This window comes from Phoenix dactylifera, chromosome 12 (genome assembly GCF_009389715.1).
Source record: "Phoenix dactylifera cultivar Barhee BC4 chromosome 12, palm_55x_up_171113_PBpolish2nd_filt_p, whole genome shotgun sequence".
NCBI classification, from domain to species: domain Eukaryota; kingdom Viridiplantae; phylum Streptophyta; class Magnoliopsida; order Arecales; family Arecaceae; genus Phoenix; species Phoenix dactylifera.
The window spans coordinates 7,230,719-7,246,255 of record NC_052403.1 but is presented as its reverse complement, the minus strand read 5'-3'; the positions used below and the strand labels follow the sequence as shown (position 1 = coordinate 7,246,255).

The following is a 15,537-nucleotide window of genomic DNA, read 5'->3' as shown; positions in this document are numbered from 1 at the left end:
CTGAAATATGAAATCTAAAACTATTTGAATTTCGTCCTGGCTATGTTGAGGACCCCGCCAATGGAGGCTAATACGTTGGCACATGATTTGTCTTGAAGATTGTGTCCAAAATGATTAGCGACATACCACCAGCAGACCAGCAATCTTGAAGGACTTTATTACAAGATGACGCGCAGCTCACCACAAGAAGATTAGTCGGTGTTATGACCCTACCACAGGATGATGTGGTCATAGCTCAGGATTGATAAGATGAATTGAATATTTGATAGAATTTGAATCCATGACTGAAATTTAATATTTTAAGAAAGATTTGATTCGTATATTAGTACTGCATATATGCTTATTTTCTACAAATTATTGTTTATTTGATTGCCTGATTTTGTTTAGTTAAAATGATCCTTACTTACTGGGCAGTCTAACTCATGATGTGATTCCCTCTTTTTTTTTTTTTTTTTACAGATTTAGAGAACTAGCCTCATCAAGGTTTTCAATATGGGTGATTAGCAGAATTTTGGTACAGATTATCTTAGATTAGAGTTCATTTAAATTGATGTGTTATCTTAGAATAATATTAGAATTGTTAGACATTTAAATGTTGAGTTAGCTATTGAAATAAAAATTTGTATATTATCATTTATGGTTGTTTCGTTGCATGTTTATGATATCATGTTGAGATGTCGTGCGTGCTTGTGGGGAGGATTCTCTATGAGTATGCGGCGATGGTCACGACCCCCGATTCGCAAACTCGGATCAGGGGTGTGACACGTATGGTAAAGTAGATTCGAGATTGGTCATCACCATCAGTGTGCAATCTGTTGTAACGACCCTATGTGTTGCATGAAACCTTGCTCTAAACCGACCAAGCATTATTGTTGGTGCATAGCTTCAAGTTGCTTTATGATCTGTGCTTGCTCATGATGGGAAAGGCATTGGATGGATTTGCACGTCGTGTTGGAATAGCAGTGGACCAAACTTGGGATCTAGTTCCCTTCTGACTTCCTCTTAAGTATTTATTGTCTCCTTGATGTACTTTGATACCCAAGTGAGGCTCTTGGAAGGGGAGAAACTGAATCTAGAGTTCTTTCATGCTTGAGTAAATGAAAAACAGTGTAGTTACAGACAATTATCCATGCCTAACGTAGCTGATGTTGAATGCATTTGCAGCCAAAATGCGCAAAATCCGGTTGAATCAAATCCCCTCGCCGAAGTAGGAAATCACCTCCAAGCGCGTGGCCCGCCGCGCAATCAGCTGCTTGATTTCCTTCCACCTACTCGAATCAAAGATTCGGGCTTTGACTTGAGCTAGGGGACCTCGAAGGCGTTGATGGGAGCCCATGGGCTGCTTCTAGGAGGCCCATGTCGTGTACTAAAACAGGCCCGAGTCGGATACAAGGCGCCAGCTCAAGCAATGTTAATTATAAGGGAATGGATTTGCCCACATTTGATTGAAACTTGAACTGAGTTTCGTTATAAAATTCCATGGTTTCATCTCTTAGTGAATGCTATGTTAAGAAATGTCTAAAGGAAAATTCAACAACACCAGTTATTTGATGACCTGCAAGCATATTTTGGTAGTGAATATTACAAAGTGCTCAATAGAAATTGGTATTTTCTTTCTTTTTAAACCAACCCTCCCACGCATTAAACACCCACCGTCCATCCCACGTTTCATTGATCAATGAAACGAGAGAGCAAGACAGCAAACCGTAAAAAAATCAAAGGAGAAGTGAGGAAAGGTTGTGGGGAGCCTGACGAGGCCAAGCATCGGGCCTGGTCCAAAGAACAAAAGCCAGTCCAAAATTCTTTTGAGAAAGAAAGTTTCTGGCTGACAATGTCGTCTAACCAGCATGCTCATAGGTGCCGTTTGAGTGTCTGATCTGTCATCCTAAGAAACAGAATCTTCTATAGTGCGGCTTTTGTATTGTAGAGTCGTGTACTATTATGGATAGCTATCATATCATCCATCTCGGAGACGAATGACTCTTCTTCATCATCATGATGTGTTATGTGCATCATTTATATTTCAGAAATGAATGAGAGTGGGCTGTCTCCAAGATGGATGATGTAGTAGCTATCCGCGGTAGCGATATTCCGAACCCGCCTTCTAAAAGCACCATATCCAATGATCCATGATGTACAGCGACATGATTATGTCCATCACTTTTCTTTACCGATCCTTGAGATTGACACCATCATAAGTTGCATGGCTTCACGAGGGCAACATAAACATAGATTCATAGCTTCCAGGGATCATGTATGCCTGCAGGCATACAAGGAAGGTAGCCCTAAATGTCCTCCTTTTGATCACCCAGGAGACAGCCAGCGGCAGTTTATCAAAGGCAAAGAAGTTGACCCAATCTAAGATTAGATACGAGCTGAGTTGTTTATGAGGCAATACTGCAAGAGCTAGCAAACGATATAACATGGTGGCATTTAATGGTTTAGGGCCTAATGTAGGCATTGATGACTTCCATTACACCACAAAATTTGAGACCATAGGAGGAAGCCGGCCTACCCATTTCATTAAAAAGAAAAAAGTAGTTCGAGCGCTTTAATGGAGCAATGACCAAAAACCGTATCCAGATTCCAGAGTTTGGTACCATAGCATCTAGACCTACGTATCAGAAGAATTCAGTATGAAGCTTGTGGAAGGCCTCTAGATTTGACGCAACCAACACTATGGCACTGAAAAACGCAAGGCCTTTGACCAAGTAAATACAAGTGAAGCATTCCACCCGGTCGGTCACCTGGGGCAAGTCTACCTTCAGGCTTTAAATCTCCGAGCTGGGTTTTGGAGCCTTTCCCAGAAGTCTACATCGACTTATCTATACAAGTGACCACACACTTGACCATTTAGGAATTAGGTATCGTTCAGATTACAATCCATCTTAGAACAGTAGCTCTAGATCCAGTTCGCCAAAAGTCAGAAAGCATGCTGAAGGTCTTAGATTTACTTGATCTTTCTTCTGAACTTTTTGGAAAAAAATGGTAGGGTCAAAACAATCCGACCATTTGATATAAACATGCTTCGTAGAATTTGGAGTTCAGCCGACTACTTGCATTAGAATGCATCAAAGTTTTAAAAGCTTCATCAGGAAAATCCAATATTTTAGTTCAGAATCTAGCCAAAGATCATAATGAAAGATTCTTCCAATATAATACTCTGGGTTCCTTGTTGTTATTGGAATGTTTCCACACATCACAAGTGGCAAAAACCTCCCTTCATGACGTATAACACAATCAATCAAATGTGTTTCACAATTAGTCAATGATAGACTCATATAATTAACTAGGAATGGATAACTGCCCCAGCAGTCATAGTCATCAACTAGTAGCCAATTCTGATCCGATCAGGAAGAAGAAAGATTTTCTTCAACCTGTTCTACTAAAATCTCTCAGAAGATAACTAAAAATAGACAGAAGAATTTTGAAAGTAAAACTTAATTTCCTTTTTCTTTCATTAATGTTAAAAAAAATATGAGGTACATAATCACGAGGTCCCCCCTACACAATTTGGGTTGGATTTATCTATCTAACCTTAGTAGAATTTTTTCCTAAAATAGACATATCTAGTATAAATCTTCTAGAAAAAATTAAAAATCTTAAGGAGGTAGATCTCGACTTTTATATTAATTTTGTCTTATGTCGTTTTGCCTGATTCTTCTTGGATAAAGAGCTACACCCATTCAAAGTCTTACCTAAAAAGAAAACTTTTAATTTGACTGGCCCGTTTTAGACCTCAAATGATGGAATTCTAGGAGCTCGGTCCGGTCTTTCTCGTAGTAGCCAAAGTAGTTCATATCAACCTGGAGATCCTTCTAGATCAAATTCCTTTGGTAGCTTGGTGGCATGCAACATCAATATAAAAGCTTCATGTGACAACTGAGTTCCAGTTTGCATCAAGCGATTGATGAATGATTTAAGTATGTCCACCAGTTGCATTAGAACAAATAGATCCCCCAAGAAGGAGGTTGCCCTCTCCATTGGAACTATGAAGTCACGGAGCTAATCCCAGCTTACTCTTTGGAAGAAAACTATGAGGAAAAGAATGCCCGTTTGTGGAGCCATGTTTGCTAGGTTGATACATGTGAATGCGCTGACCTCTTCTCCTTCATTACTTCTATTCGATTGCCGGTTGTCCCAGTAGCTATCAGTATCAAAGCATCACATCTTCACCAAGGGCTGAAATTGGACTCTTTCTAGCTGTGATTATAATGAAAATGGCTGTTCTGTTCGAGCAAGAGATCAGACTCATAAGAAGACAAGCAAGTTTAGATCTATCATGAGGAAATTCTTCGGAGGAAATTTGAACGGGATCATAAGTTATTTATAGAATCTATTAGGAGAAATATTAGACATCTCGGCCTCGGGCCAGACCTATCCTTTTTATCTTAGATATAAGCCGAGGAGAACAATCTAACCGACGTGAGCTCCTCGGCCCTGGCCGAGAAATCAATTAGCCAAGAGGCTATCAACCGAAGAGACTAATCAGCACATGTCGATAAAGACTGACAGTCTCAACATCCGACAGCTCTGGCAGCCCGCAGTCATGGCAGCGCCACGGCCTATGCCCTACTAGCTTTGTCCACTGCCCACATTGTAAATTCGACTGTTATTTGGCCATCGTTGTACGCTACGTCAAGCCAAGTAACAACAAAATGGACTCCTCTATATAAAGAGATAGTTCGGGGGACTTCAGGTACGCATGCAATATTGCTCACATAAACCACACTCCGCCGAAATTCTCTTTCTTCTATGTTGTTGCCTCATTATTTTGACTTAGGCATCGGAGATCTTCTATCAGAAACTCTCCAGCAAGCGAACTTTTTACATGCTACATCTATAAGAGATCCATCCTCTGTACCTTCGCAAGCCTACTTAGCTCGTCTCCAACTAATCTCAAAGTCGTCTGAGCTGTACTCCTATCTCAGCTCGGATTCGGCAGCAACAGAATCCATCAAAGCAACCTATGGAGATTGAGAGGTTAACAGTGGGTTGGAACATCGCAACCAAGCACGGCAATCATGGGTCACCAAATCATCAAATGTAATATATACTCAAAAATTATTATTTCTAGTTTTACTTCGGCACATTTCTTTTAATCCTTGGTCATCCATTTTTTTCAAATTTAAGAATATGGATCTCTTTTTTAAGCTTAGATGGTAACCTATTATACCTCGTTGTTACCAATTAAAAGAAGTACGTGCAAGCTTTTATAATCTCGTGCCAAATCAAAATCCCAATCTACATCAAATTGCTGCAAGTGGTATTCTCTCATTGAAAATGCTATGGTCATTAACTTCACATGAAGAGTTCTTTAGACTCACTATTACTGACTTGGCAGCTTAGCACTTTAACACCTCGTTAGCTGGCGGCAACTCCTGCGAATTACACCAAATTCTTACGTAGAGGTTTTTAGGATTTGTTTGGTTGATTAGAAAATGAAAGTATAAATATTTTATAGGAAAGAATCTTCTTTTCTATTGTTTGCGGTAAAAAGAATATTCAGAAAAATAAAAAATCAAAGAGAAAATATGGGCCAAATTTTTTTTTTTTAGGAAGTACATTTTTTTTTTCAAAAGATAGTGATATTGAGAGAAAATGAAATGTGAAAAGTAAATTAATATAATTTAATCATATCTTAACCACTTCTTCAACAATTTTAATAATTTTTTAGTGTAAGCAAACATAAAAATTAAATATTCTTTCTTTCTTTCTTTCTTTCTTTTTGCTGATTTATCTTTTTTATTATTTTTTTTTGGCAATCAAACAGAGTCTTAATGTGGTCCTCCCATGACTCGTACAAGTTTTTTTTTTTTTTTATTTGATGAAAATGACTCACGAAAGGTATATTATGTATGCGGAAAACTACAGCGTTACTGTTTGAAAAGGCAGTATCAATAATAAAAGATGAAGTCCTCGGGGAGCACTCTACTTTGTCATAATGCCAGCAAATGGGAGCAATCATGTCTTGACTAAAATGATATAAAATGCATGCATAATAAATTAAAAACATCAAGAAGTACTCCCTAATTAAGCGTAATCTGTCTATATTTGGCCAGAAACTTCCTGATCTAGTTTTACTTGTAGATGAACTCAAGATTTGCTCAAAAGAATTCGAGATTAGATAAACTCAAGCATTAGGGAATCACTGGAGCCTTTGCCAAGAGCTCCCAAAATTAAAGTAAAATAATTGGCTACAAAAGAAAAGATTCTTGTATGGCTGCAAGGGAATCTTGCAACCAGATAGCAAACTGTAATTTTCTGATATTAGTAGCGTGGTAACACAATATAACTATGTTGCTAAATTGCTGAGAAGCATCATTCATTACTTTTATTTTTCTTTTTACAATGGATTTATTGAGAAGTGCAAACACCACCAAATTGCATTATATACATAGGACTCACGCGAAGAGGAAAAGTATGACCAACAGAGTTATTTTTGTAGAATATGAAAAAGTCCAATTCCTACCCGCTGGAAATTGAGATAATATTTTTTTTTCAAAATGCACTTAAGCTTTTAGATAAAATGAGGTAACATCTTTTCCTTTATCAAGGGTATAATAGATACCTTATACAACTTTTCTAAAAAAGTATATGCTCAACTAAACATAAGCCACTTTAGAATTTTTCATGGTTAACCAAATATACAAAAACCACTTTATCAAGTGTTATATAATGATGTATCAGCTTTTCAGAAAAAAATATTTCACTAAGAAAAAATTCTTCCGATGAGCCAAACGAGTCCATAGCAATCAAAAACCATTTAATTTGAATCAGATTTTGGAAATCTTGTGCTAAAGGTGGTCCTTCAAAAAAGGCATATTTACACCTTTTCTTAAAAAACAAAAATCTGTGGCTTTCCTAGTAAAGGGAAAATTAGCTAGCATTGGAGCCTAAAAAGTGCCATCGAATATGGTCATGCATATAAGCACGAGCATCATAGGAAAAATATTAGAAGTTATAATATGCATTATAATGTGGTTCCAAGAAACAAATTTTTGGTGCAAGGGACTAAGGGAGGGAGACCCACCAGTATCCTAATTATCTGGGCCCAAACATTATGACGATGCATCACTGAAGACTTGAACACAGAACAACTATGTCTCGTGATAAATAAAAGGTTAAAAAATAGATACAAATGAGATGCAAATTTATGAAATGAGCTCATCAAGTTCATGAAACTTGTCAAATGATGGAATATATGTGAAGCTACTCATGTCATACCCCGAATCCATCACCTGGATGAACCACTTGACATGATACGGTAAGACCCTAAGAGAATATGCAAGGCATGTTGGAACAATTTTCGCAACTTATCATTTCTGACATAACAAGTCACGCTACAAAATCGGGACATAACACGGCTATGCTATCGAGGGGTACAACCCATGATCACATAAAGTCAACATTACATTTAGCTTTTAAATCTATCTCAAATAAAATATAATAAATAGGAATCCAAATTCATCATCCATTAAATAAAACTAATACTAGTTCTGAGCGTTTAAATCCAAACATAAATATCAAAGCCATAATCCTCAATATTCAAAAAATCATAAACTATAAATTCAAAATCTTCAAGCTTGCTAGCGCAAACTCCAAACTTGGACTATCCTTCATTTCTATCAACATTATTTGTCTCTAGAGAAAAAAATAAAAATAGAAATATATGAGCGACACAGCTTAGTAAGTAAATCTTACTCCATCTTATCGGACTAAGCATAATTTTTTCATATTAATGCATCACTTAAAAAAATAGGTATTACAAAATAAAGCATTTTATAATACAATATATTAAAATAAGTCATAAAGCCAATCATACATGCATAAATCATTCATATTTCATAATCAAGGTTTTTATTTTATTTTACAAATAAATTCATAAATTATTCATCAACCATTTAGCTATATCATAATTCAAAATGTTGTTCACATATATTTGTGCTACAGTCACTTTATACTTGTGACACAACCTGTGTTCGTAATCAATAAAGATATCATAGTTTGTATTCGTTACCAACTTTAACCTATTGGCAGAGGGTGGTTTTTGTTAATTTCTTCAATTCTAGAGATCATACATAACCATCTGAGAGCTTTTAGAAAATTTATATTTTTTAAAAAAATATACACATAAATAGATGAAAAACACTAAATGACATGATCAAATTCATATTACATAACAAAGCAAATTTTCATTAAAACATTCATCAAAACTATTTTTCATAATAAAGCATGATTTTCATAACATATATGCTGGTCTATAATTTTAAAAAAACATGACATCTTTGTTGGCAATATGATTTGTATGAAAAAAATGATAATTTGAAAAACAATAAGAAGTGCAAGATCTACTTACTTTTATCGTCTTAGACCGTCAAGCTTCACAAGGCAAATTTGCTGCACCTATTTAATAGTAAAAGCGAGATTAATTTTTATTCGATGATCAAATTAAAATAATAAGAAAAGAAGTTGGTTGGGTGGTAGTGTTTGGGAGCTCCGAGCAAGTTAGGTCTAAGCAACTCGATCAAGGCCAAGGTCGTTCGACAAGGTTCATCATTAATGGATTCCAGGGATACTTTACAAAAGGTCATTCGATAAGGTTCATCATCAATGGATTCTAAGTCAACTTCCCATGTCAACTGGCCTCCTTCCGTCTCCTCCTTCCAGCGGAATCGAGGAAGAAGAAGACTCCTGTTTGGAGTCGACTTTCTCCTCTCCCACCTGCACAACCCGTGTGAGCCTTTTCTCAAACGGGCTTGTGGTCTAAATCATGTGCAGACCAGTGATGGGTCGAGCCAATCAAGTGGATCAGGTCTGAATCGGGCCTTCACATAACAAGCTTACTCAATGCAAGGCCTTAAGACCTCACATAAGTTATGCGAGGATCCGTGTGGGCTTGTGTTTAGTTGCGCATTAGCTATGCATTGGATAAATCTTAAATATTTGTATAAGGTCAAGAAACTCCAATAATACTTTTCGGCTAGTTTTTGGGTGTGAGATCCTATGTTATTACAAATGAAGTCAAAGAATATCCGGTCTATGGTCCACATAGACTAGGAGACACTGCAGCATTGGTCTAGATTGGATTTGTAGTATTTATGATTCTATCTGAATGAATTTGGACCTTTATCCTAATGGGATGTCCAAGCTTAAATGTGGAGATTATGTGAGGATCTGTGCAGACGTATGCTTAGTCCGACTTATACACACCTGGGTCGCTACAACTCATGCTCCAAGTATTGATTTATTCCCTAAGTTACAAGATGAATTAAGATGAATGAACTGTCTTCAAAATATCGAGTATTATTTAATCAACCTGCGCCTCAAAGGCACATATTTTGTAGATATAAGAAGTTTTTTATTTTTAAGAAATTACACATAAAAAGTTGAAAGAATAGATTGTTGAAGTGCCTTGCAATCATCAACTAGACCTTTTTAGAGTTAGTGCCAAACCATGCCAAATCAAGAAGGCGTTCAATTAAAGGAAAATCCACAGTCATGGCATCAACTATTTTTACATATATACAGATCATATTCCATCCCAAGACAGATACAGTCACATACTCAGACCCACATGGCAGAAAAATGACATGTCACCTAATTGAAATTAAAATATTCCAAGAGACAGCAACTTTAATAACCAATAATCCAAAAATTAGTACTACTGGAAGAGAGGATGTGCAAGCAACAAAAAATTAATAGATCAGCTCAGAACACTTATGGTGTGCGCTGTACAAGATTTCAGTCCAACTGGCTTAAAATGAACGCCAGAAAATTCCAACCGACGCTTGAGAACCTCTCAATCCTATTTTATTGCTCTCTCTCTCTCTCTCTCTCTCTCACACTCTCTCCATGTGTCGTTTTATTTGTAAGGGTGGGACTGGAGAGCACTACCTACCACTCCAAAAGCCAACAGTCTAAAAATGGATACAACCTACCTTTCGAAGTGTGTTGTTCATTGAGATTACTATATGGTAAGAAAAGTTCTAATTACAAGTCCAAGAGTCAGCTAAAATGTTAAGGTTAGTATGGAAATTGAATTCATTTTTGGTTGTTACGCTAATCTTATTAAACAGTTATTATATATCATTCAGTGTTTCAGTGTCATGTCCTTAATTTGCGTCCAACCCACCAGTTGTATTATATCTGATGTCTCATCGTCCCTTCATAATTATTAATGTTTATTAGTCTTTTCTTTCTCTTTGTAGGGAAAGGGAAATTAGGAAATAAAATTTGAGGTGGCCCTTTTCTTCCTTTTTTTTATTTTATTTTTTTAACCCCCTAAACAAGTGGAGAATGATGCCAGTTTTAGGTAGGATCTATAATAGAAGGGCAATATAACTATTATATTTAGTGATTAGTCTTCAATAAGCAACAAGCTGATATTATATATATATATATATATATATATATAATCTCATCCAAAAAAACTATCCGTAAAATATTATTTAGATTGTTTGGTCCTGTATAAGTATCTAAGATCTATCCAGTACATAACCAATGTGGGACTAAGCACACACTTACATGGATGCTCACATATTCTCCCCATTAAAGCCATACGTCTTTACCAGGCTAAGGATGCAAATCCATTCAAATCTAATCATAAGCACCGCGATCGGCTGTGGGCTAGTGTTGTACTATCTCCTATTTCACATAGGTTATAGGCTAGCCGGAAAATATTATTTAGATTCTTTAGTCATTTATAAATATCTAAGATCTATCCAGTATATAACCGATGTGGGACTAAGCATACGTCCGTACCAGATGCTCACATACTTTCTTCGTTAAAGCCATTGCATCTTTACCGGACTAAAAATTCAAATTCATTCAAGTCTAGTCCTAAATACGACGGTTGGTTGTGGGACAGTACTGCAATATCTCATAATTCACATAAATTATGAGCCGATTCTGTTCTGATACTATTTTATAGCAATACATAATCTTATTCAAAAAAAGTTATCAAAAATATATATTTTATATTTTTTAATTTTATATAAATATTTAAAATTTATGTAATGCATAGCTGGTGTGAGATTAAATAAACGTCTGCATGGATGCTTATATTCTATGGAAGAGTTTTTATGCCCTGCTGTTTCTCTAATTCTCAGTAACTGATTGGGGATGCATGCAGCAGTGAGATGCCAGGAATCCATCCTAGCTTGCACCTTATGCCAACAGTCATCGCCGATGTATTGAATTCATTTATTATTGGTTGGAGGACCAAAGGACGATAAGGTGAACACTGACAAAAGTCAAACAAAAATACAAGAAGGGACGGGAGGACAAAGATCACAAGGCACAATCACTGCAGGCTGCAGCAAGTACTAGGTGGTTTAAATGATTCAACTGACCAATTACAAAGACGCAACCTTCAAGATGACTCAAGCATTCTGCGCACATTGACCAGGCAAACAAAACAAGTCCATACATGAAGGTTGAGCAGCACAAGCTAGTTACTCTCATTAGTTTATTAAATGTATGCCATTTTAATCCAGAGAATGATTGAATGTTTACCTAGAACCCTGATCGTTAAACGAATGGGACACTGAAGAAAGGACAGTTATATTCCATTATTTCAGTCGAATTCTGCATATATTTAAATCTCTGAGTACTGGCCCTGTTCACAATGGCAATTGTCCGGATTCTACTTTCAGTCGTCAAGGCCTTCCTGAGTACAAGTAGGAGAGCATGGTAATAAACTATATAATGATTTGCCTCTAGATGCCATGATTATCATCTAAAACAGGTTTTTGAGCTGTCATTTTTATTAGTTTGTCAATATTAATTTGCAGCCATCAGTAATTACTATAAAACTGGTAGTTTTAGAATGGTACACGCCATGGGCTCGGTATCAATCTAAGATGACCCTTTTCCAGACTTCAGCTAAGGTGTGAGCGGGACCCCATTTTCTTTTATCTTTAAGAAAAAAGAAGAACAATGAAAGGGGAATAGTTCTGAGATTGGCAATTAGGTAAGCAGGAATGGCCTCCTGTTTCAGCTGTTCAATCATCGGGGCCACAGCAACCAACAATTATTCTTACGAAATGAGGCTGTTAATCCCTACATATTGTTTCAAAATTATGTTAAACACCAACTGCTGATGCAATTAAATTTTGTTTCCCATGGACCCATAAACTTGCGGTTTCAACAAAAAAAAAAAAAACTTTCCTAGGCCACAGTATTATTAGTGGAAAATTTTTTCTTTTTGAGAATAGATATTAGTGGAAAACCGAAATAACCAGTAGCTCAAACTAGATATGCCTTCAGTTAAAAACACAAGCACCCATCACTACAACAACCCTCGGTAGACTTTTTTCCTACCCTCCAGATTCTTCCGTACCTATCTAGGCCTCCTGGATGGAGATGCTTTCCTCCATCTTTTTCCACCTTTCCTTAAACTCCTTCCCACAGGGAACCATCTAAGTTCTTCAATTCTTCCAAGCTCAAGTCTCTCCCTTGCTTCTTTTTCCTCCGCCCATGCACAGTGATATGGAGCAAACAAGGTATTGGATGTGGACAAGAAGGAAATCTGATGAGAGACCCCTTTTCGGCCCTCCAATCCACGAAATCTCCACCAGTTCCTCCCACAATGACTCTTGGGAAGAACAAGCCTTTGCAGAGGACTCCGCGGGCCACTTGGGTGGTTGTGTCTGGCCTCCGAGATCCTATTCATGCAGCTTTTGTCGACGGGAATTCCGATCGGCCCAAGCACTTGGTGGCCACATGAACGTGCATCGAAGGGACAGGGCGAGGCTCAGACAGTGTTCGAGCCCCACAAGAGAAAGCCATGAGGTTGATCAGCATCATAACCACAGCCCTTGCACGCCACTGGGCACATGGCACCTGGACCAAGATGGCTCTCCGGCATGCAACAGCAATTCTAACCCTAATTGTGATGTTATGGCATCAGTTCTCTCTCCTAGGGTGCCAGCATCATCCACCGGAGGAAACAGCAAAAGCTCGTTGGTTTCTCCTCCCTATTCTGCAACCATTACTCAAGAGAACCCGATGAAATCCCTTTTCACTGCCGCTCGATCCTTCGCAGATCCAACAAACGCTCGCCAACTTACTTCGCCAGAACTGAAACTTGGAAGAGAGAATTTGAAGCTCAGGGAAGTAGGCTTTCGGGTGTCGAGAAATCCAGGCGATGAGGAGGAGACCATCACTTGTAGCAAAAGACGGCGGACTGTTCCTTTGTTTCCTTTCTGCAGAGGAGCCACTCCAGTCGACGAACAAAAACTCCATTCTGAGGTACTCAGTCCTTGCCCTGATGAAGAATTAGATCTCGAGCTTAGGCTCGGGCATCGTCCTAAAGATAAATAGAATTGCAAATCCATCGCGCTTGAGTATTTGTTTGTATCCTTGGTTTCTTTTTTCCTTTCCTTTGTACTTCTCAACTTTTGGCCAAAGGCCTTTCTCATCTTCAGATTGAATGGTTTGCATATTTAAATCTCTCCGTGGACACATACCGTAAGTAGAACACTAATGGTGCATATATTAGAATGCAATTTCAATTTTATGGACAAACTTTTACCCATCAAAGAGATGAGAGTCTAGTAGTCCTTTTAAATGTTTCACAACATTTAATCTTCACCATGTTGACATCTAGGTTTGCTTTGTTTTGAGAAAGACATCAAGGTTTGCATTAATTCATACAAATAACAGGCATGTGCTGATGATTTAATCATGCTTTCATTCTCTGGATCAAATTGATCTAACATGCAATCTTCATACATAGAGCGACCTCCTTGAAATGATCTTTTTAAATTGATAGTTTGTTCTCTCATATATCAAAGACTTCATTTTACTACAACTAGTAATTAGATATATATAACCTTAATCAGCTTGTTCCACCATTCTCATTAATCTGAGTGCCACAGCTGCTGTTACTTTATTTATTTATTTATTGGGGGGGGGGGGGGGGGGGGGGGTCACGTTGCTAGAAATGGGAAAAAACTGATGCTTCCTACCAATATCTAGGACATGATAATTAACCACTTCTAATCTGCTTCGAAGCAGTGTTATCTTTTTATTAGGGGAACAAGGCGAGTCGATTATTAAATGTGCCTGTGAATGTCTTGATCTTACCATCAGACAAGGAAATTCATCAATGTCTTATGGTAAGTGATTTTATTACAACCTTCCATGACAAGACTTCTCGGCCCGAAGTGCAGAGAGAGAGAGAGAGATTTATGAAGGATATATACTGGCTCGACTTTGAAATGCATGCGAAATGGCGAGGTTGTCTTTTTTTCTTTTCCCCCAGCCTACTCAGCTAACTTAAATGACACACTCGAGCAGATGGGAGTCTGTTTTTAAGATATATAAGATCTGATGCATTAGTACATGGATTCCCTTTTCTGAAGCATTTCATCACGAGCCAGATCTCTCTCTCTTTCTCTCTCTCTCTCTCTCTCTCTCTCTCTCTCTCTCTCTCTCACACACACACACACACACACACTCAGAGCTTAAATCTACTGTTAGTGTTTCTATTATTTTACTTTCTAAAGGCTTCACAAGCGCAAAAAAGCCCCACCAACCTTATGGAATCATCTCATTAAAGTATAGTACTAACACACCACATTTATAATTGAATCAGAAAGAATGACACCAACCGCTTTCTACGCTTCTTTTGTTTCTTCTCCTGCAAGTATTAACCACTGGATAAATTCCTATGTATATTACTATGGACCCTAAACCTAAACCATGATTCAGCCCTCGGTTACCCATGCCAAACAAGGCCTGATGCTGGAATAGATGCACGAAACCTGGCTATCTTTTAGTACATCTATATAGCTAAAATGCAAGGTGTGACAAGCGAAGCAAATAAAACGTCAAGCTTACATTAAATGGGCTGCAAAAGACTCTAAGAATAGGTCTAACATTTGCTTTCCACAAAAAGGGCTAACTGTGACTTCGAGAATGATCTAGTGATGTAGGGTAGGAAGGTTTCATTGGTGGTCATTGCTATCTTGGTGTAAGAGAAAACGAGCAAACGGTAGTGCAGTGGGTTGGTGGGTTCCCTGCTGGATACTGGATCTATGCAATAGGATCATTATGAGGGATTGACATTGTATATATTGTCTTAATTGTGTTTCGGCTGTTGGGTAATGGAGTTCTAAGGAAGTACAGATGAGTGTCTAGCTAGGCAGTGACAAGAGAGAGCACATGGGAGTAGAGAAGTGTCGTTTGTTGGCTGAAGTCTATAAAATTCAGTAAAGGGAATGGGCGAGTATTTGTGCCTGGGGATGCGTGTGAAGAGGCGTTGGGTTGTCTTTAGGAGCTTTAGAGATGCTGCCGCTCGTCATACTTAAGCTGGAAATGTCTGATAGTGTCTGAAGACTGAAGAATATATGAAATTAAATATGTTGATCATACGCGTAATGTTTACAAGTGGTTTTGGACAACATGCAACTGGAGCAATATTATATCTATTCAGTTTATAGAATGTGGTAGATTCCCCCATCCCCTGCCTTCTCTCTCTCTAACTACTCTGCGACACAAATGCACTTGCATGCATGCTCATATGCATGC

The 15,537-nt window shown here is 37.8% G+C and overlaps 1 protein-coding gene across 1 annotated transcript; it reads left to right on the top strand.

Moving 5' to 3' along the window:
* The first annotated feature begins 12,327 nt into the window (after positions 1-12,327).
* On the top strand, positions 12,328-13,453 carry LOC103697954 (zinc finger protein 11-like). Its single transcript, XM_008779908.4, has one exon. The coding sequence runs from the start codon at positions 12,481-12,483 to the stop codon at positions 13,324-13,326; it is 846 nt and encodes a 281-aa protein (XP_008778130.3). The 5' UTR covers positions 12,328-12,480; the 3' UTR covers positions 13,327-13,453.
* The last annotated feature ends 2,084 nt before the right edge of the window (positions 13,454-15,537 follow it).